The 24,417-nt window shown below is 42.5% G+C and overlaps 2 protein-coding genes across 2 annotated transcripts; both read right to left on the bottom strand.

The window, feature by feature from the left end:
* Window positions 1-306: 306 nt before the first annotated feature.
* On the bottom strand, window positions 307-6,409 carry LOC123063030 (obg-like ATPase 1). The gene is made up of 12 exons (XM_044486746.1): window positions 6,167-6,409; window positions 5,503-5,670; window positions 5,285-5,408; window positions 4,850-4,941; window positions 4,666-4,764; window positions 4,400-4,513; window positions 3,180-3,244; window positions 2,023-2,139; window positions 1,792-1,867; window positions 1,240-1,332; window positions 783-833; window positions 307-700 (listed from the first exon to the last, which is right to left on the bottom strand). The coding sequence occupies exons 1-12, from the start codon at window positions 6,251-6,253 to the stop codon at window positions 602-604; spliced, it is 1,185 nt and encodes a 394-aa protein (XP_044342681.1). The 5' UTR covers window positions 6,254-6,409; the 3' UTR covers window positions 307-601.
* A 3,840-nt stretch (window positions 6,410-10,249) lies between these two features.
* LOC123063029 (obg-like ATPase 1) lies at window positions 10,250-17,743 on the bottom strand. Its single transcript, XM_044486745.1, has 12 exons — window positions 17,479-17,743; window positions 16,529-16,696; window positions 16,311-16,434; window positions 15,847-15,938; window positions 15,657-15,755; window positions 15,389-15,502; window positions 14,111-14,175; window positions 12,958-13,074; window positions 12,682-12,757; window positions 11,050-11,142; window positions 10,767-10,817; window positions 10,250-10,655 (listed from the first exon to the last, which is right to left on the bottom strand). The coding sequence occupies exons 1-12, from the start codon at window positions 17,563-17,565 to the stop codon at window positions 10,557-10,559; spliced, it is 1,185 nt and encodes a 394-aa protein (XP_044342680.1). The 5' UTR covers window positions 17,566-17,743; the 3' UTR covers window positions 10,250-10,556.
* Window positions 17,744-24,417: the final 6,674 nt, after the last annotated feature.

Below are 24,417 nucleotides of genomic sequence, written 5' to 3'. Positions count from 1 at the left end.
CAATTATTTAGATCAGAGGTAGTTTTTGATATTGCAGACATGGATACTTTTTTCAATAAACTTGATCAACATTCATGAAGATTGACTTAAAAAATACAATGTGCACCAAGAAAAATTTAGAGCTCGATACTAAGATATTATGAATCCTAAGATATGTTTCACTTAAGCGCCACAATTAATCAGTGCAGGCATGTGATTTTGTCTCTTTTTCCTCTCATGGACGGAGAGGTACTCAATCAATTTAAGAGACAATATATCCAAAAAGTAATCAAAGTAATTTCTTCGTAAAAATTATGGAACTACACATGCAACAACAAACGGTAGAATTGCATAACAAAGAACTTTGCATCCTAATTACGACAAACTTGTCCAGTCACAAAGTTACAACTTCCAGTTTTCTAATAGAGGCCTCAAACATCGTTCAGGTGTACAGTTGGCAGTTGGCACACATGACTTCATAACATCGAGGAGTACTTTCAAAAGCAGAGCGAATGGAAATTTATATATAGCCTCCCCGCAGTCTGCAACCCGTACTGATAGTACCTGGCTACTTGCAAGTGAACTCAAAAATGCAAAAATACACGACCCTGTGATGAATTTATCACTTCTTTCCGCCTCCAGAAACATTGAACTTGAAGAAGATGATGTCTCCATCCTGCACCACATACGTCTTCCCTTCCTGCCTGTACTTCCCAGCAGCCTGCAATCCATGGCAACGTTGAGTTTAAAGATCAAAAGTAAGGCAACTGATACAGATCTAACATAGACGAGTGTGTGCACACCTTCACAGCAGATTCACTGCCCAGCTCTTTTAGATCTTCAAACTTCATTACCTGATCAAAAAAAGTAGATTTATATATATGAATTATCAAGGTTCCAAATGTGCATACAGTCAAGTAAACAATGCCATAGTACCGGCCATAACAGCGTGCATTTCCAATTTCAAAGCAAAAGTACCAAAATATTATGAAAGAGAAAAAAGGAATGTCGTGTATCATTTTGAACACCGCAAACAGAAATACATCAAGTTAACATAATGAAAGGAGCTTCAGTAAACATCGAGATTTGAAAGAAAAAAAACATGCCTAAGCATCATGTACCTTGGGGACAACACTTTGGCATGATGAAGTGCAAATAGTAAGAATAGCAACAGTTAAACTACACTGTCAACTAAGAATGCCACAGTTCAATTATTCCAAATAAAGGAATTGTGTCTAGCTATTTCAGAAAGGACTCTACCTCAGCACATATGAAGCCTCTTTCAAAATCAGTGTGAATTGCACCAGCAGCTTGCGGAGCTTTACTTTGACGTCTGATCTGCCAGCACTTCACCTGAAAAGAGAATTCAAGCTTGTAAGCCAGCAGAAAACTGTCAAATGTATTCAGAAACTCCTATTTGAAACTTAAAACATGAATAGACATCTAAACACTCTAATATATTCCTCCACGTTTAGAACATGAACAGCCAACAAGATGCAACTTTGACCATTATTGTTGATATGTTAGTAAAAAAAAGAATTATTTAGAAAAAAAAGGATGTTATTTTCATTTGTCAAATCTCATTAAATTCTTTACATACTGATTATGAATGTTATATAAACTTGATTGCACCCCTTATTTTGGAGCAGAGGCAATAACCAATAAATACTGATATACAAAGAACAAGCACATGAATTTTGCACACCAAAACTGTAACAGAGTGCTGTTGGACCACCATTTTAGCAAAATAAAGTAAAACATGGCTTACACAACACACATAGTACTAGCACAATGTAAACATATGAAATGTACCTCGCCGTGACCAGCAGTGAAGAAGTATATGAGATGAATTGCTGCAAAACCAGTCTTGATGATTTTGGGGATCAAACTGTTCACAGTGGTGAAAGATTTAGTATAAATAAATTAAATAGAAAAGGTTGAGCAAGATGCAGAGAGAAATTGTAATGCATGTTACAAATAAATAAACTTGATTGCTATCTTAATTGTGGTAATCAACTCGGACATAATTATGTTATGGCTTGCCTTGTCGTTTGGTTTTCGGTGCAATATTTAGCAGCTTCATCTTCTGGCATATCCACTAGTTTCTGTTCGAAGGCACAGCTGAAAGGAATAATAGTTTCACCACCATGCTCTTTCACCCTGAATAAGAAATAGTTAGATATTAGCTAATATTCCAATAGGCAATAGCCCCTTCTCATAGGAAATTATGCATATTAGGTTTATGCTAATCATTTAATCAAACACAACATAATCAGATTTAATCAAAATCACAACCACATGAACTTCATATAATCAATTTCTTACTGTGGACAAGAGCCTACAACCATCAGGCCTTCTTTTGTCTCATGGGTTTTTCTCAGTATCATCATGGTGGGTCGGTTCTAGGACTGAGACGGTGACTACCAGGGGTGAGAGTGAGAAGGTTGAGGATGGTGATTAGATCTTTACTGAACTTCTCGTTCAATGCTTAATTGATAACTCACATGAATAGTGCTGGCAGATACCATGTCTAATATATATAGCAGATATATATACCTACCTAACTAAAAGAAGTTCGGTAAAGATCAAATATGTTTACCTTCCTAACTAAACTGATCTCTTTTCCTAACTGAACAGATATACTACTTTTGTAACTAAAAGACCTACTGCACTTATCTTGTTCAAGTGGGTACAGTTCACGTGAATAGTAATTCCTGCTTAGTGCTGACAGATACCATGTGGGTACTGTCCACATGAATAGTGCTCCTTAGTGCTGAGTGCGGACACATACCACTGGGACCTGGCCCACTGCCTATGACAATTGCTGGTATTCATATGTAAGAGATCCATAAATTTTGTGAGATTCTACCCTCAAATACAGTAATCAACAAGTCCAAGCATAAACACTGGTTCTCTCTGTGATAACATTTTTCCAATAATAAACCCAATGTGTTTTAAACCAGACAGCTGCTCTACTCAACAAGCAAGTTGGAACAAATATCATATACAACCAGATATAATGATGGAAACTTGAAATGATTTAGCTTCAAAATGATCTATCCTGCTACAGCAATTAGGCTGTACATGAACAGAAGTTCCACAGAAAATTAGCATTCGCAGTTTGAAATGCATGTCGTATAGCATGAGTTTATCTGTAATTCTGCAATAGCCATTAGACTTGGGGTAGAAATAGTACGTACCAAGCATGTATCTTTGGTAGAAACTTGTTCTTTTTTCTCAGGTAATCCTTTTCACTCATGTTCACCTGCACAAAGTAACATACTAGACTAATCAATACAGCTACATTTTACTTTCAAAAAGGATGGTTAGGCCTTTTAGAAGCCATATAAAAGAGAAGGTGCTTTTCTGTTTCAACTACTGATAAAAGTAAGGTCAAATCTAAGGATTAACCCAGTAAATGAGCTACAGTTATAGCAGAGCGATTAATGTCCATTTGGCATGATTACTCAAGCTGAACGTGGGATAATTCCAGATATCAAAGAGATATTTTCTCTTGCTGCTAATATAAATATAATTTCAACTGATGTATGCGCAGCAGCTATTAGTTATATGTACCATCATATAACGAGTACATCAGTAGGTTTTTCAAGTAGAGAATTTATGCTTCCCATTTCATTTCCCTCTCCAACAGGTGAGCAATAATCATATGAAAGTGAAAAGTAATATCTAATCTTCATAAACCCTTCTACAGCACACCATCCCTATATTCCTATTAGGGACCCTGATGTGCCTTTTGGGTCCAAAAAAAGTAAGAATCCATATGGAAACATCATATATCTTGGGATTTCCTTACTTCACTAGTTCACTTAAACTCTAATGACACTTCTTGCATACTTTGCTTTGGTTCTTGCTCACGCATGGAAGTGCAACTTTAACAATTGCTTCAACTATTACAGACTTGCAGTGCCTTACAGTGGAGTGGAATAAAACTGGCATATGGAACTAAAAAGGTTCCCCTATTCTACTGCTATAGCAAGAAGCATGCAATAGTTTTTTCTAGTTATGTTTCCTGTGATCAGATAAAACTCAGTTAATTGTCTACAGAGCATGCACTTATTGCTAATCATACAAATGCCGAGAGTATGGCGTATCGATTACCAGTCGCCCGTCAGTTCTGTAATGGCTCAAAATAAATGTTGGAAAGCAGAAGTAGACAGACAGCAACAACAAAACAGAGGGGAAAACAAAGCTGGGTTAATGTAACATTGATTGAAATTCCGGACTAAATATGGGATGCCACTAAATTATAGATGGAAATGCTGGTAAAGAAGTTCAAGCAACAAGCATGTAACTATAATTAATCAAATGATGTCATTGTGCTAATATAAAGTTCAAACAACAAGCCTGTACATATTAATCAAATGAGACCATTCTTCCAATCCAAATAAGTAAAAATTACCAAATAAACAACTGGCTTAGCAGTAAGCAGCTGAAAGGTATTCAAGATCTCAATTTCAGCAGCTTTCCATTCTCCTAAACGTAGGTCTTTCCCGTCTTGAAGATGTGTCATGATCTGTTATAAGGGAAAGTTGAAACTAAATTACCGATTGATCATTTAATCTACCAACAAAAGTTGAAACTAAATTTCAATAGTTCATGAGATCTAACTGATTGATAGAAATGAAGCAAAACTGCAAAACTGCAGAGCTGTGAAACATGCCCTACCCTCTGACATAATTCATGGTCTATCTTAAGTTGCTTGTCATTGCTCCTCTTCATTGCCTTCTCAAGGTCATCAATTTTAGCCTGCACAAACTCTATATCCTACAGAAATGCAACAGAACCTTGTTACAACTAGGTTAACAACTGGTTAAGTTGACAAACAAATCAAGCAGAACTCAAACGAAACCTTGAGCCTCAGTTCTTGAGTAATAGTTTCCAAATCACGAACAGGATCAACTGTATCATCAATATGGGTGATTTCCGTGTCTTCAAATGCTCCTAAAAATCATACCATACTATCAGTTACAGATACAGCAAAAGATTCTATTACATGAACACCTAGCGCGTAATTGGTTTGGTGCCAAAAATTGGCATATTGGCCACTAATTGGTGGGTTACCAAGTTTTCTTGTCTATGAAACATAAAGTTGCCAATATTTGGCAAGTCTTGGTATTGCCAATGTTTGGCAATGCCAACATTTGGCTAGTCTTCTCATTTAGGTCTCCACCAAGACATCCAAAATTTATCACTTTTAACATATAGTCAAAACATAACCAAGGGAACTTTATTAAGAAACATAATACAATAGTTGAATTATAAACATTTTACAATAGAGACATACTCAAGACATGAAAGATTCCATCAACAGCACGTATATGGGATAAGAAGGCATTGCCCAGACCCTCCCCTGCACTTGCTCCTCTAACAAGCCCGGCTATGTCGTTGATTTCCAGATATGCAGCCACCTGCAGAGAATAACAAGAGTCACTATACATCTGAAACATAAGCCAAGAAGCTGCAGATTACTGTAGAAGTGTAAAGCAGAGAAAAGAAACAAACCTCACTCTTTGGCTTGAAAAGTTGGCAAAGATAGTCAAATCGCTCATCCGGAACATGTACCCGTGCCTCATTTGGTTCAATGGTACAGAATGGGAAGTTCTCAGCCGGGATGGACAACTTTGTTACTATGTTGAAGAAAGTTGATTTGCCAACATTGGGTAACCCAACCTGCATGAAACATCAATGGTAAAATTCATATCTCCTCTTATTCCTCTAAATGGCTACAGCAGAACAAGTAGTGCGCCAATCAACATTCAACAGAAGAGTAGTCCATTATGATTTATGATGAAATCTGAGATCGAATAAAGGATACAAGGGCAAGTACTGTTAAACACCATCAATGCAACTAGAGAAGTGCGGTAGTGGCAACTCATGAAACTTGTTGAACAGCAGTCCATAGTAACATGATAATTGTGTCCAAGCAAACCGAGTTACATACATAAAACTATAACACGTCCTACTCCTACTAGCATGTAGCGACTAAGATTTAAGCAGGGATAACATTTCATATGTTACTATTCCACAGAGACAGCAAAGAGATCAACCGCCACCGCCACCGCCACCGCACCCACCAAGTAAGCAACGATGAAACCCCTGCGAGCACTCGCTAGAACGCGGGAGAACGTGGGGAATCCGCGGGAGGGGGGAGAAGAGGGGAGCGTACGATTCCGATCTTGAGGTGGGAGGAGAAGCGGCCGAGGATGGGGCGCTCCGCCGGCTCGCCGTCCTTCTTCGACGCCTTGGGCGGCATCGAGCTCGGCTCCGCTGCGGCGAGGTGGTGTGCTGGGGTCTGGAGAGGAGTCTGGGGATGGGCTAGCGTGTGTGGGAGATAGAGAGAGAGATGTGGGCTGGCCGGCTAGGGTTTTTGGTGGGAAGTGGTAGTTGCGGCGAGCTGAGAGGAGTCTGGGGATGGGCTCAAACCTGGCCATATGGGTTGTGCCTCGCGGGCCGGCCCATGGACTCGGAATTTCAGCCCGACATGTGCCCAGCACGGCACACGATTAAAAGGGTCGGGCTGGTCTTTGGCCCGCTATGGAACAAGGTCGAGCCCAAAAGCCGAGCATTAAGGTCGGGCACGATACTACCCTTTTAGGGCTGGCAAGACAAGGTCCTCACCCGGCACGCGGCGGCACGATGGGGGATGCGGGAAGACAGGAGGGTCATCCAACAATGATAAAAAGAAGCATCTCTGTGATGTAAAAACCATCGTTTTAGGACACTTTGGGTCAAAAACAGGGCTCCACGTGATACAAAATTCTTTTGGGTAGCCTCAATTTTTGCCCCCAACCGCTACATATTTGGAGTGTTATACCTGCTGCCGCATAATCAAAATGTACTCGTGCCAAAGCCAATTGTCGTGCAGAAGTTTCCCCATCTCCACTTAACATCCATTTTTGGCTGAAAAAAGTTTTAACTTGACAATATTGGATTTTACTTCTTTATATTTTTTTTATATCATGGAGCTCAACATAATTGTTTAAGTGAGAAGCAACGTCTTCATTATAAGAACCATATAATTGTTCTTTCATTAGTCGTTACCAAGTTCAACAAAGCAGTCTTAATTTTGTAAGACTCAGCACTAGTAGCTAGTGGACCAATACGTTTGTTAATGAAATCACCATTCTTACTACTCGTAAATCCACAAAGTTTGGTGTTTTGAGCAGAAGTAGACATGATTTCAAGCCTAAAACAAACTAACTTCTTGCTAGAATTTAAATATTTTTGTGTGTTTTTTGAATTTTTTCGAAAGTGAAAAAACAAAAAAAAACTACTAACATAAAGTAACTAAGCAAGATATATAACAAGAAAGTAAAGTAAAGGAGTGTAGGACATATGGTAATAATCAAAGACTCCCTCACAACAACGCCAGAAAAAACTTGCCTCCTCTAATCTAGGAAGCGTCCACCCCCCCCCCACCCCCCCCAATTCAGAGTTTTGTAGGCAAGCAACAATTTTCCTAAGTGGATGGCCTTAAGGTTTGATAAACCGGTAGAAGCTCCCACAATTACAGAACTTGTCTCGGCACCCAACGAAACTAGTAAAATTGTTAGTCTTACTATCCATGCCGTTATCAGGATTAAAGCAACTCGTGTTCGAAAGAAGTGATTAAAGTAAGAGAAATAAAATCAAGGAATTGTAAAAAAAAAGTCTGGTTAAACTTGAAAGCAATAGGGGTGGATAAACTGGGATCCATAATTTCACAAGCGGCATCTCTTCAATAAAAGATAACACGGTGTGGTGAGAAAATTACAATTAGTATCGATTAAACTGTAATTTTTAAGAGTATGATTATGTTGTTGGAGATATGTCTTAGAGGCAATCATGTGATGATAATATTTCCGTATGTATTTATTAGTTATTTGGAATATCCTTGAACATCATCAATGATATGTATCAATAAGTATGTGACTTGTTTGTGAAACTATGTATTGTATGACGGATGTTCTAATGATCCCTAGTTGATAAGGTTATGCGGACACATACCGTTCAACTAGTGTATACGATTCGGTCGATGACTATGTTTCACAATTCATGGGTATAGACATGCGAAACCGATAGTATGGACTCTGGGATGGAGATCACAAAGTCGGACAAAACCACTTTCAGATGCCACGAGCAAGCCACCAACGATTCCGAACTTTGCCAGCGCGGACCAAGAGAACTGCAAAGCCCTATTACACTAAGACGACCGCAACAGGGACATCACATGCTCTCCTGTCGATCTGATCAACCGCCACTGCCACCGCACCCACCAAGTAAGCAACCATGAAACCCTTGCGAGCACTCGCTAGAATCGCGGGAGAACGTGGGGAATCTGCGGGAGGGGGAAGAGGGGAGCGTACGATTCTGATCTTGAGGTGGCAGGAGAAGCGGCCGAGGATGGGGCGCTCCGTCGGCTCGTCGTCCTTCTTCGACGCCTTGGGCGGCATCGGGCGAGGCTCCGCTGCGGCGAGGGGGTGTGCTGGGGAGGAACCCGCCTATGACAACCAGTCAGCAACACACATCGATGCCCAAGCAGCTTCTACTTTGTCAACGAGCAAGAAAGAGTCGGGCCTGTGCCGAACAAGCGTCGGAAGGGACTACCCATCTCGTGTCATCATCACCACGAAGGCCCGCCTCAGCAGATCCGACTTTAGAAAGAACGAGTGAGGCACGGTGACCCCTTAAACACGCCGAATAAAACCGACTACCAAAACTCAATCACAACTCACCCGAAGTCACCATTGTTGCCACGCGAAAGCCGCGCACAACCAGCCACATTGTCGGAGGAACACCTACCGACCGCATTGTCGTGAGCGTCTAGCACATGAAGGGCGTGAAGGGAATCGAGAGGTCTCTTCAAGACGATGCTCCGGAAAGGGAAGCGACCCGACCCAACTGAGCCTTAGGATTTTACCCGAAGAACTGAATCTGAGGGTGTGCCAGAGATCAGTGGCGGATCTAGGACCCAGGCCGGGGGGCCTGGGCCCTGGGCGTGAGGAATGCACACTTCCTTCAATATAGCATGAATGGCACTGTAGCGTCACTGTAGATGCATTGTAGCTGGCCTAGGGTCCGGGGCTTAGCCCAATCCTGGGTTCGCCCCTGCCGGAGATGAACTCCACATCGGCGCCTCCAAGGAGGTGAAATGACGCCCAAGGACATCGACGTCGCCGGTCGACAAGAGCTTGGCAAGTTCACCAGGAGCACCGCCTAACACGAGATACCCATGCATCACACCTCCACTAGCCCACACACTCGCGTCATGACCATACAAGAGCCACCACAAACCTCATCGCCAGCCAAAAACCGACCCAGCAGACTCCAGCAAACCGGATTTGCACGAGACAGACCAGATCTAGCGTCCCACCGTTGTTGCACCGCATCTGCAACCACGCGGACGACCTACGCGGGAATGACCTCTAGAGAGAGGGAAAAAGGGGTGCCACCCCCACCCCATCTCGCAGGGAAAGAGTAGTCGGGGCGGAGCCATGGAGGTCGTCGACAAAGTTGTCGCAGCTGCCAACCGGACTTAACCCGAAGGCCTCCTTCGATAGGGATGAGGGGAGGAGGTGGGGATTGCAAGGAAAGATGGTTAGCTGTTTTCTTACATTTCAAAAGTCATTGTTGGGATTTTTTTCTGGCAAGACTCTCTGTCCCAAAATAGTGTTTTTTTCAATGCCAAAACTTGCAAAGTTTGAGCAAGTTCATAGAAAAAGTTATCAACATCTCGGATACCTGATCAATACCATAAGATTCAACATTATATTTTCATATGGTCTCTCCATTCCAAAACAATCGAAGTCATAGATTTGTCATAAGTCCAACTTGCTCTAGTTTGACCAACTCTATAGAAAAATATGCTAAGATTTACAACACCAAATACTGATAATATTGAAATATGATTCCATGAGACTAACTTGTGTTGTACAGGTTAATCTATGTTTCGATAGACTTGGTCAAACTAAAACAAGTTTGACTTGAGACAAACCCAAAACTTCAATTATTTGGATCGAAGGTAGTTTTTGATATTGCAGACATGTTTACTTCTTTTAATAAACTTGATGAACATTCATGAAGATTTGCTATAAAAAACAATATGCACCAACTAAAATTTAGAGCTCAATACTAAGATATTATGAACCCTAAGATAAGTTTCACTTGAGCGCCACATTTAATCAGTGCAGGCATGTGATTTTGTCTCTTTTTTTTCTCTCATGGACGGAGAGGTACTCAATCAATTTAAGAGGCAATATATCCAAAAAAGTAATCAAAGTAATTTTCTATGTAAAATATTAGTAAGAATTATGGAGCTACACATGCAACAACGGTAGAATTGCATAACAAATAACTTTGCATCCTAATTACGACAAAGTTGTCCAGTCACACGTTACAACTTCCAGTTTTCCGATAGAGCTGAGCAGTTCTAGCTCACGAATGAAAAATTATATTTTTCATCCCTTCCAGTTGGTGCTTATAGCCTCCCCGCACAGTCTGCAATCAGTACTGATAGTACCTGGCTACTTGCAAGTGAACCCAAAAATGCTAAAATACACGACCCTGTGATGAATTCATCACTTCTTTCCGCCTCCAGAAACATTGAACTTGAAGAAGATGATGTCTCCATCCTGCACCACGTACGTCTTCCCTTCCTGCCTGTACTTCCCAGCAGCCTACAATCCATCAATGGCAAACGGTTGCGTAACTCATAACATTGAGTTTAAAGATCAAAAGTAAGGCAACTGATGATACAAATCATCTAGCATAGACGAGCTTGTGCACACCTTGACAGCAGATTCACTGCCCAGCTCTTTTAGATCTTCAAACTTCATTACCTGATCAAAAAGAGTAGATTTATATATAAGAATTATCAAGGAATACTTCAAGTTAACATAATGAAAGAAGCTTCAGTAAACATCAAGATTTTTAAAAAAACAAGCAATAATTAACTACAAAGTGCAAATAGTAAGCACAGCAACAATTAACTACACTGTCAACTACGAATGCCACAGTTCGATTTATTCCAAATAAAGGAATTGTGTCTAGCTATTTCAGAAAGGACTCTACCTCAGCACAAATGAAGCCTCTTTCAAAATCAGTGTGAATTGCACCAGCAGCTTGAGGAGCTTTAGATTGACGTCTGATCTGCCAGCACTTCACCTGAAAGGAGAATTCAAGCTTATAAGCTAGCAGAAAATTGTCAAATGTATTCAGAAACTCCTACTTGAAACTTCAAACACGAACAGACATCTGAACAACCTAATACATTCCTCCCCGTTTAGAACATAACCAGCCAACAAGATGCAACTTTGACCATTATTATTGATGTGTCAGTAAAAAACAGAATTATGAAAAGAATGATATTATTTCCATTTGTCAAATCTCATTAAATTCTTTCGAAAATGTTAACGCCCACACGTGTGGGCGTTAGCCAACTCGTCCACACGCCTCCATCACCGTCCAGTAACTTCTGCACGAATCTTGGCACGAATTAGCTCATTTTGTATGCCACGTAGGACAACTCGCGTGTGTGGTGTGTGAGAGAGGTCGCCCACACATCCGTTTTACCACACGGAGGGGCCAGTGTGTGGGCGTTTAGCAGTTCACCCACACACCAGTTTTTCAGTCACGCACAAGGGCTGGTGTGTGAGCGTTTGCCATCTCGCCCACACACCTGCCTCCTCTCCCACACCCAAGCTGCCAGTTGCCATGCGTTTTGCAGTGTACATGGCAACTGCCCTAGTATGATTGCAAGCAGATGGCATCTCTCTCTTTTTTTTACCCGAACATGTCAGTTGCCATATGTTTTGCATGGTACATGGCAAACTGCCCTAGCGTGCACGTAAGCAGATGGCAACTCTTTCTTTTTAAATGGCAACTGCCCTAGCGTGCTTGTGAGCACATGGCAACTCTCTCTTTTACCCAAACATGTTTTTTGCCATGCCTTTTTTTGTAGCGCTACATGGCAACTGCCTAGTGTTAGTAGGTGGCAACTCCTAAAGTTTTGAAATCATGGCAACTGCAGTAGACCAGACCACACATGGCAACAGCTGTAGTTGTCCAAAAAATGGCAATCTGGAACTTTGACCTGAGATGGCAACTGCAGTTGAGCAAACATGGCAACTGTAGTTGTCCGACATGGCAACCGTAGTTCAGCGACATGGCAACTGCACTTAAACGAACATGGACGAGGGTCCGGCCCATGGCAACTGCGGGGCGCGCGGTAAAGTGTCACGTGGGGCGTGCAGGACCACGAGGTACGAGGCCTGACGTACCGGGCGTGTGGGCGTTATCTATTTCGCCCACACGCACGCGTGTAAGAGGGACCGGGAGGGAAAAAAGAGGCGTGTGTGCGCTAATTGTTTTGCCCACACACAGACGTGTGGGCTGGTCCTCTTAGGCACCACACAGAACGTGTGGGCAGATTCCTTAACGCCCACACGTGTGGCAGTTATCGGCGTCCAATTCTTTACATATTGATTGGGGAAGTTAGAAGTTTGATTGCGCCCCTTATTTTGGAGCAGAGGCAATAATGAATAAAGACTGATGATGTATAAAGAAACAAGCATGTGAATTTTGCACGCCAAAAATGTAACAGGCTGATGTAGTACCACCATTTTAGCAAAATGAAGTAAAATGTTGCTTATACAACACATATTACTGGCACAAAGTAAGCACAATGTAAACATATAAATGTACCTCGTCGTGACCAGCTGTGAAGAAGTATATGAGATGAATTGCTGCAAAACCAGTCTTGATGATTTTGGGGATCAAACTGTTCACATTGGTGAAAGATTTAGTATAAATAAATTAAACAGAAAAAGTTGAGCAATATGCAAAGAGAAGATGCAATGCACGTTATAAATAAATAAACTTGATTGCTAGTTTAGACTACAAAAACGTCTTATATTTCGGTACAAAAGTAGTATCTTAATTGTGGTAATCAACTCAGCCAAAATATGCTACATGACTTGCCTTGCTGTCTGGTTTTCGGCGCAATATTTAGCAGCTTCATCTTCTGGCATATCCACTAGTTTCTGTTCAAAGGCACAGCTGAAAGGAATAATAGTCTCACCACCGTGTTCTTTCACCCTGAATAAGAAATAGTTAGGTATTAGCTAATATTCCAATACCCCCTTCTTGTAGGAAATTATGCATATTAGGTTTATGCTAATCAAACACAAAATCATCAGATTTGATCAAAATCACAACCATATGAACTACATATAATCAATTTCTTACTGCGGGCAAGAGCCTATAGCATACTTCAGAAAATACAATCAGTATCATGGTGGGTCGGTTCTAGGACTGAGACGGTGAGTACCAGGGGTGAGGGAGGGAAGTTTGAGGGTGGTGATCAGATCTTTACCGAACCTCTCGTTCAATGCTTAATTGATATGGTCGTGCCCCTATTATAGGAAAGACTCCAATTGATGCTGAAAGCATATATCACAACTTTCCTAATCAAAACGATATATTTATCTTCCAAACTAAACTGATCTCCTTTCCTAACTAAACAGATATACTCCCTCCGTCCCAAATTAAGTGACTTGACTTTGTACTAACTTTGTACTGAAGCTAGTACAAAGTTGAGTCACTTATTTTGGGACAGAGGGAGTACTTTGTAACTAAAAGACCTACTGTCCTTATCTTGTTCAAGTGGGTACAGTTCACGTGAATAAAAACTCCTGCTTAGTGCTGACAATACTCCTTAGCGCCGAGTGCTGACACATACCACTGGGACCTGACTCACTGCCAATGACATTTGCTGGTATTCATATGTAAGCGATCAACAAATTGTGTGATATTCTACCCTCAAATACAGAAATCACCAAGTCCAAGCGTAAACATTGGTTCTCTCTGACAGCAATTTTTCAATAATAAACCCAATGTGTTAAATCAGATAGCTTATGTACTCAACAAGCAAGTTGGAACAAATATCATATACAACGAGATATAATGATGGAAACTTGAAACGATCTAGCTTCAAAATGACCTATCCTGCTACATCAATTAGACTGTACATAAACAGAAGTTCCACAGAAAATCGGCATTCACAGTTTGAACTGCATTCTGTATAGCATGAGTTCATCTGCTATAGCCATTAGACTTGGGATAGAAACAATACCAAGCATGTATCTTTGGTAGAAACTTGTTCTTTTTCCTCAGGTAGTCCTTTTCACTCATGTTCACCTGCACAAAATTAACATACTAGACTTAGAAGCCCTATAAAGAAAAGGTGAATTTCTGTTTCAACTACTGACAGAAGGTCAAATCAAAGGATTAACCCAGTAAATGAGCTAAAGTTAGCAGAGCGATTAATGTCCATTTCACAGGATTACTCAAGCTGAACGTGGGATAATTCCAGACATCAGACATATTTCCTCTTGCTGTTAATATAAATTTAGTTTCAAGTGATGCATGCACAGCAGCTATATGTACCATCATATAACGCGTAAATCAGTAGGTTCTCCAAGTAGGATTAATGCTTCCCATTTCATTTCCATCTCCAACCAGTAAGTAATATCTAATCTTCACAAGCCCTTTCTACAGCACACCATCCCTATATTCCTATTAGGGATCCTGATGTGCCTTTTGAACCAAAAAAAGGGAAGAATCCATATGGAAACATCATATATCTTGGGATTTTGGCACCTCTTGCATACTTTGGTTCTTGCTCACGCATGGAGGTGCAACTTTAACAATTGCTTCAACTATTACTCCCTCCATTCCTAAATATAAGTCATTTTAGAGATTTCAATAAGGATTACATATGGATGTATATAGACATATTTTAGAGTGCAGATTCACTCATTTTGCTCTGTATGTAGTCCGCGTTGGAATCTCTAAAAAGACTTATATTTAGGAACGGAGGGAGTACAGAATTGCAGTGCCTTACAGTGGAATAAAACTGGCATGTGGAACTATAAAGGTTCCCCCACTCTAATGCAATACCAAGAAGCATGCAATAGTTTTTGTAGTTATGTTTCCAGTGATCAGACTAAAATCAGTTAATTGTCTATGTAGCATTCACTTCTTGCTAATTATACAAATACCAAGAGTATGGCAGATCGATTACCAGTCACCCGTCAGTTCTGTAATGGTCCAAAATTAATGTTGGAAAGCAGAAGTAGACAGGCAGCAATAACAAAACAGACAAAACAAGCAAAGCCGGGTTAATGTCACATTGATTGAACCCTAAAAAACATCACATTGGTTGAAATTCCGCATTAAATATGGGATGCCACTAAATTCTAGATGGCCATGCTGGTAAAGAAGTTCAAGCAACAAGCATGTAACTATAATTAATCAAATGATGTCATTGCTAATAAAAAGTTCAAGCAACAAAGCCTGTACATATTAATCAGATGAGACCATTCTTCCAATCCAAATAAGTAAAACTTACCAAATAAACAACTGGCTTAGCAGTAAGCAGCTGAAAGGCATTCAAGATCTCAATTTCAGCAGCTTTCCATTCTCCTAAACGTACGTCTTTCCCGTCTTGGAGATGTGTCATGACCTGTTATAAGGGAAAGTTGAAACTAAATTACCGATCAATCTACCGAATAAAGAACGATATACCAGTAAAGAAATTCCAATTGTTCATGAGATCTAACTGATTGATAGAAATGAAACAAAAGTGCAAAACAGCAGAGCTGTAAAACATGCCCTACCCTCTGACATAATTCATGGTCTATCTTAAGTTGCTTGTCATTGCTCCTCTTCATTGACTTCTCAAGGTCATCAATTTTAGCCTGCACAAACTCTATATCCTACAGAAGGAAGTGCAACAGAAAACCTTGTTACAGCTAGGTTAACAGTTGTTTAAGTTGACGAACAAATCAAGCAAAAGTCAAACGAAACCTTGAGCCTCAGTTCTTGACTAATAGTTTCCAAATCACGAACAGGATCAACTGTATCATCAATATGAGTGATTTCCGTGTCTTCAAATGCTCCTAAAATCATACCACACTATCAGCTACAGATACAGCAAAAGATTCTATCACATTAAAACCTAGAGCGTGATTGGTTTGGTGCCAAAAATTGGCATGCCAATATTTGGCATTGTGCCAAATATTGATTACTAATTAGTTGGTTACCAAGTTTTCTTGTCTATCAAACATAAAGTTGCCAATATTTGGCAAGTCTGGGTATTGCCAATATTTGCAATGCCAACATTTAGTCTTCTCAGTTAGATCTCCACCAAGATATCCAAAATTTTCACTTTTAACATACAGTATATAATACAGATAAGAATAGCCAAGGGAACTTTATTAAGAAGCATAATTCAATAGTTGAATCATAAACATTTTACAATAGAGACATACTCAAGACATGAAAGATTCCATCAACAGCACGTATATGGGATAAGAAGGCATTGCCCAGACCCTCCCCTGCACTTGCTCCTCTAACAAGCCCGGCTATGTCGTTGATTTCCAGATATGCAGCCACCTACAGAGAATAACAAGAGTCACTATACATCTGAAACATAAGCCAAGAAGCTGCAGATTACTGTAGAAGTGTAAAGCAGAGAAAAGAAACAGACCTCACTCTTTGGCTTGAAAAGTTGGCAAAGATAGTCAAATCGTTCGTCCGGAACATGTACCCGTGCCTCATTTGGTTCAATGGTACAGAATGGGAAGTTCTCAGCCGGGATGGACAACTTTGTTACTATGTTGAAGAAAGTTGATTTGCCAACATTGGGTAACCCAACCTGCATGAAACATCAATAGTAAACTTCATATCTCATTCTTATTCCTCTAAATGGCTACAGCAGAACAAGTAGTGCGCCAATCAACATTCAACAGAAGAGTAGTCCATTATGATTTATGATGAAATCTGAGATCGAATAAAGGATACAAGGGCAAGTACTGTTAAACACCATCAATGCAACTAGAGAAGTGCGGTAGTGGCAACTCATGAAACTTGTTGAATAGTACTACTAGTGCATAGTAACATGCTAATGGTGTCCAAGCAGACTGAGTTACATAGATAAAACTACAATTCGTCCTGCTTCTATTAGCATGTACTGACTTAAGATTTAAGCAGGGATAACATTTCATATGTTACACAGAGACAGCAAAGAGATCTATTCTAGAAGTAGTGAAGTAAATGGGGCGCATTCTGAGCCTGAATTGGGGTACAGATCCGACACTAGAACAGTTCCCTCGATATGTTTCCCCAACTCGCACTATGCGGCCCACCGAAACATATAAACTAGAACAACAAAATCATGGAATCCATGAGATCTGCACCAGGTTACAAGCCACGAGCTAGCCACCAGCGATTCCGAACTTCGCCAGCGCGGACCAAGAGAACTCCAAAGCCCTATTACACTAAGCCGACCGCAACAGGGACATCACATGCTCTCCTGTCGATCCGATCAATCGCCACCAAACCCACCAAGTAACGCAACCATGAAACCCCTGCGAGCACTCGCTAGAACGCGGGAGAACGTGGGGAATCCGCGGGAGGGGGGAGAAGAGGGGAGCGTACGATTCCGATCTTGAGGTGGGAGGAGAAGCGGCCGAGGATGGGGCGCTCCGCCGGCTCGGCGTCCTTCTTCGATGCCTTGGGCGGCATCGGGCTCGGCTCCGCTGCGGCGAGGTGGTGTGCTGGGGAGGAATCTGGGGATGGGCTAGCGTGTGTGGGAGAGAGAGAGATGTGGGCTGGACGGCTAGGGTTTTTGGTGGTAAGTGGTAGTTGCGGCGAGCTGAGAAGAACCGGGCACGGGTTTATCACGTGTAGGATGGGTTGTGCCTCGCGGGCCGGCCCATGGGCTCGGAATTTCAGTCCGACATGTGCTGGACACGGCATGCGATTAAAAGGGTCGGGTGTTAGCAGGAACACTTGGATATGACAATGGTTATGCTGTTATTAGTCGTGGTAGGAGTGGTGGAATCGGTTTGTTCTGGAACAATGCAATAAATTTAGAGATTTTGGGTTATTTTGATTATCACCTTCACTGCTCGGTCCTTGAACAGGGTAATGCTCCTTGGAGATTAGCTGTAGTTTATGGTGAAGCTCAAACTCACCTGAGATACAAGACTTGGGATACTTTGAAAAACATCAGTTCTTTGAGCAGTCTCACATGGCTCTGTGTTGGGGACTTCAATGAAGTGCTACGTCCGGATGAGCATGTGGGTGTTGGGCAGCGTAGCAACGCGCAAATACAAGCTTTCCGAGATGCTGTTGATGTTTGCATGTTGCTGGACATTGGATATTCTGATATTCCATGGACTTTTGAAAAGAAGGTAACGGGAGGAACTTTTACAAGGGTGCGCCTTGACAGAGCCATGGTGTCGGCTGAGTGGCAAGCACGCTTCCCGCTGGCTGATCTTACACACCTTGTAGCCGCAACATCAGATCATAGCCCAATTTTGGCCAGGTTGAATACGGACCAGAGAAGTAGGCATAGTGCGGGTTCCTTCAAGTATGAGGTCATGTGGGAGGGCCATGAGTCATGGAACAGCATGATAGCTGAAACGTGGGATGCGCATGGAGCTGCCGGCAGGGTGGAAGAGCTCAAAGTTAAGCTAGCTGCGGTTTCACGTGATTTGGGTCGATGGAACAGAGACACGTTTGGGAGCGTCCGCAATGAGATAAAACAGCTCAAGGACGAACTTGGAAAGCTTAGGGCGGACGCTAGCCGTACCGCGCCAACGCATGTTGAAATGAAAATCAATGAGACGCTTGTGGAGCTGTATCACAGGGAGGAAATAATGTGGAGACAGAGATCACGGGTGCAGTGGCTTACATCTGGTGATAGGAACACCAAGTTTTTTCACTTACGTGCAAGTATCCGGCGTAATAAGAATATGATCAAGGCGTTGCAAAACTCGATAGGGGTTAGCACTGATGATCTGGAGGAGTTAAAGGCTATGGTAAATGATTTCTATAAGAATCTGTACACTTCGGAGGGGGTTAGCGACATGGAGAGAGTTTTAAACTGTGTCCCAACCAAAGTCTCGGCGGAGATGAACGACATGTTGTGTGCCCCCTACTCAAACGAGGAGGTTAAGGCGGCCTTATTTCAGATGTTCCCAACAAAGGCGCCCGATCCTGACGGCTTTCCGGCACACTTCTATCAGAGACACTGGGAGTTATGTGGGACAGAGGTGACAACTGCTGTTTTGAGGATTGTGAGAGGGGAAGAAACACCGGAGAGTATAAACGACACCATCCTCGTTTTGATCCCTAAGGTAACAAATCCTTCCATCTTGTCACAATTTAGGCCTATTAGCCTTTGCAATGTCCTATACAAAATTGCATCCAAGGTCATTGCAAACAGGCTGAAGCAAATTCTGCCGGAGATCATATTTGAGGAACAATCAGCTTTCGTCCCAGGCAGGCTTATAACGGATAATATCATCAGTGCTTATGAGTGTCTTCATTTTATGAAGCGCAGCAAAGCGAAGGCTAACAGTTATTGTGCTCTTAAGCTGGATATGATGAAGGCATATGACAGGTTGGAGTGGGACTATTTGGAGGCAATAATGGGAAAACTGGGCTTTGTTGCGTCCTGGATAAAAACTGTCATGGCCATGGTCCGGTCTGTTTCCTTTTCAGTTCTCTTTAATGGACAAAAGCTTGATCAATTTGTACCAAGCAGAGGTATAAGGCAGGGAGATCCGATATCCCCTTACCTTTTCTTAATTGCAGCGAAGGGCCTTTCGTGCCTCCTGAAAACCAGTTCTTCGTCATCAAACATTGTAGGATTAAAGGTGGCACCTACGGCCCCAGCCGTGAACCATCTTCTTTTCGCAAATGACAACCTGCTGCTTTTAAGTCAGGGAATGAGGGGGTAGTAGCGGTATCAAACCTACTGGATACATACTGTTTGGCATCAGGACAGAGGATAAATCACGATAAGTCATCAATCTTTTTCAGCAGAGGATGCCCACAATAGGTCAGGGATGATATGAAAAATATTCTGAATGTGCAAAATGAGTCACTCAGTGACAGGTACCTAGGTATGCCAACAGAGGTCGGTCACTCGAAGAATGGGACATTCAAGTACTTGCCAGATCGTGTATGGGAAAAGGTGAGAGGGTGGATGGAAAAACTCTTATCCTCCACAGGGAAAGAAGTTCTTATCAAGGCGGTTGCTCAGGCAATCCCAGTTTACTCCATGGCATGTTTCCGTCTTCCTCGGGGCCTATGTGAAAGTGTTACTTCGCTAATCAGACAGTTCTGGTGGGGGAGCAAACAAGGAAAATAGAAGCCTAGCTGGGTGGCTTGGGACGTGATGACTTTATCAAAGAACCTAGGAGGTCTTGGTTTTAGAGACATGGAGATGTTTAACTTGGCGCTTTTAGCTCAGCAGTCATGGCGTATGTTGCAAAATCCACTGTCTTTAAGCGCGAGGATCCTGAAAGCAGTCTACTACCTCATAGAGACATCTTTGGTGCATCCCTGGGATCACACCCCTCGCAGATTTGGCGAGTTGTCCTCGATGGCCGGGACATAATGGTGCAAGGTTTGGTTCGTAGAATTGGAGATGGAGAATTAACCAAAATTTGGGAGGACAACTGGTTGCCGAGATCACATGCAAGGAGGCCAATTGCTTGCTTAGTTGATGACCCACTGAGGCTGGTGGCTGAACTGGTTGACCACGCATCGTCTACCTGGAACGAAAACTTGGTGCGCTCGGTGTTCATACCGTTAGATGCAGAGGCCATCCTACAAATTCCCCTATGTACAAGACAGGTTGATGACTTTTGGGCTTGGGCCGAGGAGCGAAAGGGTTTCTTTTCAGTCCGTTCAGCATACTGGATGATTCAACGAACGAAGTTAAGTCGGGAAGCATGGTTGTACGAGAAGGGCGGCTCCTCCGACTCCCAAGTTGCCGAGCAAGGATGGACTGGTCTATGGCGGATCAGGGTCCCATCTAAGCTGAAGTTTTTCTTGTGGAGACTAGCTAGAAACTCGATCCCTACAGCTGCACTTCTCCACCACAGGAACATGTCATCTTCCAGGGCTTGTTGGTTATGTGGGTCTATGGATACTTAGCGTCACGCTTTTGTGGATTGCTCGGTATCTAGGAGCACTTGGGCACTGTCATCGGATGCTATTTTGGACAGGCTGAGCACATGTAGAGAAGAAAATCCAAAGAAGTGGTTGTTTGTCATGCACGAAGCTCTCAACCAGGATGATTTTCTTGCGTTTGTGGTTACCCTCTGGGCGCTGTGGAATTCACGAAGAAAGGCCATGTACGAGGATATCTTCCAAACCCCTTTCGCTATTCACAGTTTTGTTACATCTTATATAGCAGAGCTAAGGGCACTACATCAGCCAGGAGGGGTTGGCAGAGGGGCGGCCCAACGCAGGCCAAATCATTGGCTTGCACCTCCGGAGGGATTATCCAAAGTCAATGTAGACGCAATAGTGGGAAGATTGAATGGAGTAGTGGCAGCAGTCTGTAGAGACCGAGATGGTGTTTTCATGGGAGCATCGACAGTGGTATTTCCAAACCTGTCAGACCCCGGTGTCCTAGAGACACTCGCAATCAGGGAGGCCCTGGCACTCGGGGAGGATCTCTACGCCAGAAGGATTCATGTTGCATCGGATTGCAAGGTGGCCGTTGACGATATTCACCATTTATACGAAGGGAGCTACGGTGCAATTGTGCATGAGATCATGCAATATAGATTATCTTTTGAAACTTGTAATATTATTCACGAATTTAGGAGCTCGAATATCGAGGCTCGCAAACTAGCAAAGCACGCTTTATCTCTCGGAGTTGGCCGCCATGCTTGGTTAGGCCAACCCAATGAACTTGATTTCGTCCCTGTAAACATTGTGACGGAGTAATAAAGCTTTGCAGTTTGTCTCAAAAAAAAATTAAAAGGGTCGGGTTGGTCTTTGGCCCGCCATGGAACAAGGTCGAGCCCAAAAGCCGAGCATTAAGGCACGACACGACCCTTTTAGGTCCTGTTTGTTTGGGTTTTGAAAGTGCGTTATATCGACTAGAGGGGGGTGAATAGGCGATTTTAATGAAAGTCTTCAAAACATGGGAGTTTTGAAGACAAACGATAGAAATGAACCTATAACCATGCAGCGGAAGGTAGACTACCCTAGACAAGCCATAGTCAAGTATTCAATGAAGTGAAAGCACAAAGACTAACAACAGCTAGGCGGTACGGATCAGGATGGAAGATAATATGAAACCAATCTGAACAAACAGTCACACACTGAAGACAAATGGACAATGCAAATAGGCAATGACTTCACAATGACCAACTGTAAATAAAGAGATGGGAAGGATAGAACCAATGAGCTTGGTGAAGACAAAGGTTTGGTAGACCAGTTCCAACTGCGGTGACAGTTGTATGTCTGGTTAGGGTGGCTAGGTATTTAAACCTGAGGACACACAGTCCTGAACACACAGCTCAGGACACTCAGTCCTCACCGTATTCCCCTTGAGCTAAGGTCACACAGACCTCGCCCAATCACTCTGGTAAGTCTTCAAGGTAGACTTCCAAACCTTCACAGACTTCATTCACCGGCGATCCACAATGACTCTTGGATGCTCAAAACGCGACGCCTAACCGGTTGGAGGATTCACAGTCCTCAAGTGTAATAAGTCTTCAGATCACACAGACAGGAAGACTTAAGTGATGTCTAACACTCTTTGGCTCTGGGTGTTTAGGGCTTTATCCTCGCAAGGAATTCTCTCTCAAAGACTTCGAGGTGGGTTGCTCTCAAACGACAAAAGCCGTACTCTAACTCTGAGCAGCCAACCGTTTATGGTTGTAGGGGGTGGGCTATTTATAGCCACTGGGCAACCTGACCTGGTTTGTCCGAAATGACCCTTGGTCACTAAGGAACTGACACGTGTTCCAACGGTCAGATTTCAAACACACACGACAACTTTACTTGGACTACAAGCAAAGCTGACTTATCCAACTCTGGACAAGATTTGCTCTCATAGTCTTCACTCGAAGACATAGGATTTTGGTTAAGCATCACTTCAGTCATTCTGACTGGTTCTCTTGGACCCCACTTAACAGTACGGTGGTTCCTATGACTCAACAAAGGAAAAACACAAAACGATGAAACTGCTAAGTCTTCGCGCTCCATAGTCTTCACGCGATGTCTTCTCTTATCATAGTCTTCAATGTGAATGTCTTCACATACCACCTCTGACTTCAATGTCTTCATACATTTTTAGGGGTCATCTGTGGTAGGAAAACCGAATCAATGAGGGACTTCTACCTGTGTTATCCTGCAATTCTCACAAACACATTAGTCCCTCAACTAGGTTTGTCGTCAATACTCCAAAACCAACCAGGGGTGGCACTAGATGCACTTATAATCTCCCCCTTTTTGGTGATTGATGACAAACTAGTTGAAGTTTTCAAGAGGGAATATAATATGTGAAATTGTAAAGGATAGGGGATTGTCTTCATAAGTTGCAAGGGCTCCTCCTAAAGATGTGCATATAATTAATTTGCTTTTGGAATGCAAATGCACATGGCAGGTTGTACTTGTGGAGATCCTCTTCAACTTATGATGACAATTCATTATGCAAGATATGACGTGATGAAGATGATGATATGCATAATGAAAAATGGACGTCTGCAAAATGATCTAAGTGCGGAATTTATCATCGCATCACAGAATAGCAAATAAGTAGCAGACGACCATCGAGTTTGAGTGTTACAACTCAAAGAACCAAATGTATCAAGATGCGAGAGTTGTAAACACTAGGCAAAATATAAAACTACCGCCCATATGAACCCGCTTGAAGACTATCAAACTCATATACTTCTCCCCCTTTTGTCAGTAGGTTTGAAGACATAGAGCACCTACTCGTCCCCGTGAGGAGTTGGTGAAGCAGCAGGGTCTTCGGTGTTGGTTGGCGGTGCAAACGAACTCGGTGAAGTGTTGATTCGCGCTGAAGGTGGTGAAGTAGCATCGTCTTCATCATTGATGACACGTGCATTCATTGTTGCAGCAGAGGAGGAGAACTCAGAGTCTTCAAGAGACGGAGTTCGTCGTAGCACAATCCTTCTTGGAGGTGTTGAGTCAAACTTGAAGCGTTCAGAGAAGCCATCCTCTTGAAGATCATCTTCAGAACACATAAGCGTCAGCCCTTTCCATGTACGCCGACAAGTTTCATGGGCAACAAAGGCATTCTTGGTGGCAAGGTTGCGAATCATGTTTACGTCCACCAAGAGGCTTTGCATTTGGCGCTTCAGCCAGTCATGATGCTTATCTTGTTTCTGATGAAGGGCAACCAGAAGTTCTCGGTCGTTGAGAAGCCGTTGGGCAATGGTGCTTTCAGTTGCTTCAGTGAGGGCACGATGAGGTGCATGGGTAGTACCAGCCAGAGGATAAACACGAGCAACTGTTGGATCTCCGTCAATGTGTTGTGAGAAACTTTGCTTATCAGCATTCTGAAGACTAAGGGGCTCCTTGGCAGGCTCTGGA

The sequence above is a fragment of the Triticum aestivum genome, chromosome 3A (genome assembly GCF_018294505.1).
Source record: "Triticum aestivum cultivar Chinese Spring chromosome 3A, IWGSC CS RefSeq v2.1, whole genome shotgun sequence".
Lineage (NCBI taxonomy): Eukaryota > Viridiplantae > Streptophyta > Magnoliopsida > Poales > Poaceae > Triticum > Triticum aestivum.
The sequence above is the reverse complement of the archived record's forward strand: the minus strand, read 5'-3'. Positions and strand labels throughout refer to the sequence as shown.